Genomic DNA, 3,671 nt, shown 5'->3' with positions numbered 1-3,671 from the left:
GGCAGAGGAAACAAACGAAGCTCTATGGGTTGAGTAAGTCTGATATGTTTGGGGAAGAGCACTGGGGCCTGTGTGGCTGTAGTGGAGTGAACAAGGACTATAATAGGAGGAGATGAGGTGAGAGAGGTCATAAGGGCCAGATCCTGCAGGGCCAGGTGAGCCACTGTATGGACTCTTGTTACCGCTCTGAGTATAGAGGGGGCCCTAGCAGAGTTTTGAGCAAAAGTACATGATCTGACTTCCAGTGTAAGCGGATCATGCACTATGTGTCTTCACAAGATGGTAGAAGGGAAGAGCAGAAGGACAGATATCATGAGGAAGCTATGGCAATAACACAGGTGAGAGATGATGGTGACTAGAATCAGAGTGGTAGCAATGGAGGTGACAAGAATAATTGCATTCTGGATATAATTTGCAGGCAGATGTAATAGACTTCCTGATAGATATGAGTGTCATAGGATATAGAAAAATCAAAGATAATTCCAAGAATTTGGTTTTAGCAGTAGAATGATGGCAATTGGGAAAAATTCATAATTTTTTTTTCTAGAGTGACAACAGTCATTTTTTTCAAAGAACTTCAGTCTGGAACTATTATGTTGTTAGGACATGTGATCTTCATCACCAGTATCTCAAAATCCTAAAATTAGAAATATGACTAGCAATTGTATGTTTCTAAGTAGGGGAGCCATCTAGCCAAAACATTATCCCATGTGTGGAGTTCTTTCTAAAACATACCAGATATATAATCAGCTAGCATCAACTTAAAATATATCTATGGATAGCAGTCCACTGATAGCTTGGCTTGGTAAAAAGTTGCTTCACAAGGCATCAGGTGCTATCTCACTTGAAAACACATAATATAAAGCCCAGAGAGACTAAATAGCTAAATTTCAAAACAAAACCTATAAGAGAACACAAAAATGAAAATCTCTAAATCAAAAGAAATGAAAACTACCTCTCCAAAATAAAAGAGAAAGAGAGACATAGACAATTTGTAGAAAAGTTAAATATACATTAAGCATGTATTTGAAGTTCGACTTCCCCATTACTCACAGACATAAATAAAAATTAAATATTTATATATAATATTTCATTTTTAGGACTTGGCAAGTATTCAAAAATTGATAATACATGAAGCAGACAGAAAAAAGTACATCTCCAGGAATTTTATGCTGAATGATTTATGTATAAGAAAGGTTATACTAGCCATCCTTGTCTATAAAATGTAAATGCACTTATTTATGCAAAAACAATTTGGCTAAGTAATTTAAACAGTATCCATTCTATAAAATTTATACAGTCATTGGAAATACAGTTTTTGAAAATATTTAGTAAATGGGAAAATACTAATAGTATAATAGAAAATTTATAAGTATGCTATACATTTTTATTCAAATAAGAAAACTGAGGAAGAACAATAGATCAAAAATATTTTGTCTCTTTTAACTTCTTTACAATTTTTTTACTTCTTTACAATTTCAAAATTTCCAAATTTTCAACAAATACAGCAGTTTATAATCAGAAATGAATGTAGATATTAATTCTGTAACTCACATTACATCAACATGTGAATCAAGACATAACAGATCATAGGCACAGTTATAACCATTTAATAGACATGAATAGCATCTTTCTAGGCAACATATAACACCTCCAAATTTAACAAAAGCCAAATTTCTTAGTATATAAAGATAATTAAGAAAGTTTAGAAATCTAATGGACTGGATGTTCAAACTGATTTATAACTAAAGTGTCATGAATTCAAACATCAGGACATCATTTTCACATATTAGACTGTAAAACTGAACGTAGTAGAAAACTGAATGTAGTAGAAAAAACAAAAAGGACTGATGAGGGTGTGGGAAGCTGACACTCTTGCAACTGGTGATGGGAGAGAAGAATAGTTCAGCTTTTCTGGTAGGTGGTTTGACTGTGTGTGTGTGTGTGTGTCCACGTGTCCAGTCATAAATGAAAAGACATACATTTGTTTACAAATTTTTCTTGCTGAATTGTTTTTGATAATTAAAGACCTATTTTTCATCAGTAGCGGAGTAATTAATGTGAGGCAATTCATCTGCTCCTCCTCAAAGTTTTACTTATTGATTAAAAATAATGAACCAGGTTCATGTATGGATAAGATGTCTCTAATATATTGCTAGTACATTGCAGAACAATTCACATGGTGCATTTGCAATTGCATTTTTTAAAAATCTAAAAGGTATACACATGCAAATATAAATATATTTGTATTTGCTAGGATATATAAGAAATTGGTAACATTGATTGATTCTGAAGGGGAAGACTGAAGAACTGGTATTCTTGGACAGACAAACATTTTTCTTTTCCTTAAACCCTATAAATCTATCGATTGCTTGATACATAAGTCAATTGCAAGTATTATTTTTTAATAAAAAGTTAACAATTTTCAAAAGTAGCATTATTAAATAGTGGAAACAGACTGTTCCTATTCATCTAAAGTTAGAAGCTCCCCATTGGTCACTAGTCTGTCTATCCTGTCTTCACTCCACTTATTTCCATTTCTACCCCAAACATATATATTGTCTCTTCCATATGATAGTGCTACAGAATCTACAAACTGTCAATGGACTTGTTCACCGTACCTAAGAACATGAAAGTGAGGGCCTCCCTCTGAAGGTACTCTCCGGGCAAAGAAGAATTCAAGATGCTAGGAGAACTAATAGGACACAACAATGAAATAGATACAACAGAATAATCAAAATGGAAGTGAAGTGAGGCTGAACTAACATTGGATAGTTATGTAGAGAGAGAGATAGGGTGGCTCAGAGCATTAAGGAAATTCTTGTCTTTGGAGAAATGCCTCAGAGGACATCCCAGCTTGCTAGATGCCCCTAACAGTAAGATTCTCAGAGACTAGGGGCATGGAGCTGCCAAAATACGAGCATTCTGCTGCTTTGTTGGCCCAGATTTTTCCTGCAGATTCCCTCTCTTCCCATCATGATACCAGGGGAGCCCAAGGGCAACAACTCATCCTAGTCATCATCTCTGCTTTATAGGGTTCCATTACCTTTGGTCACCTGAGTTAGCAACCCACAGATAATGAAGGTCAGCATCAGGATATTCATGGCTCCTGGGAGAGAGGAAGCTCTGTGTCCTGAGGAATACAGAACACTGCACAGCAAGGAATTTAAGTGGTCACCTTTACTGGTCTATCATGGGTGATGAACCAGAGAAGGGGAAAATGCCATGCCACCCAGATCACCAGACCATTAATTTGCAACACTGAGTGTGCATGACTCAATAATGTCTGCTTCTAGAAATTATTAAAGAAAGCTGAGGCCTTATGAGATAAGCTATTATCCCGTAGAACTGTAAGGTCTGATGGAAAGAAACAGCCCCAAGAGGAAGTTTTTGTTAACTTTAGATGGGCTCAATTGTCCTTCTCCTCTGTCTGTATGCAGCACTTTGTACATACCCAATGACAGCAGAATGGTGTGTAAAGATATCACTTGTGGCAGTCCAATAGCTTACAACATCCGGTATTCACCTTTTCTTCTGAGTGATCACCCCAATATGAATTCCTGTGAAACAAGAAAGACACTTTTTAACTAATAAGTTCATAAGATTCCATCAATTATGAGACAGAAGGAATTTGGAATGAAAATAGTGAAAACAGGAAAACAGGTTTTATT

At 35.6% G+C, this 3,671-nt stretch overlaps 1 protein-coding gene across 1 annotated transcript in view; it reads right to left on the bottom strand.

The window, feature by feature from the left end:
* LOC129529096 (beta-defensin 125-like) overlaps window positions 1-3,104 on the bottom strand; it is an 8,638-nt gene extending 5,534 nt beyond the window's left edge. Inside the window, exon 1 of the mRNA XM_055372846.2 lies at window positions 3,047-3,104. Within this exon, the coding sequence (XP_055228821.2) occupies window positions 3,047-3,104 (58 nt within the window). The remainder of the gene's footprint in view (window positions 1-3,046) is intronic.
* Between the last annotated feature and the right edge of the window lie 567 nt (window positions 3,105-3,671).

The sequence above is a fragment of the Gorilla gorilla genome, chromosome 21, assembly GCF_029281585.2.
Source record: "Gorilla gorilla gorilla isolate KB3781 chromosome 21, NHGRI_mGorGor1-v2.1_pri, whole genome shotgun sequence".
In the NCBI taxonomy this organism is placed as follows: Eukaryota; Metazoa; Chordata; class Mammalia; order Primates; family Hominidae; genus Gorilla; species Gorilla gorilla.
This window is presented reverse-complemented; position numbering and strand designations above follow the sequence as displayed.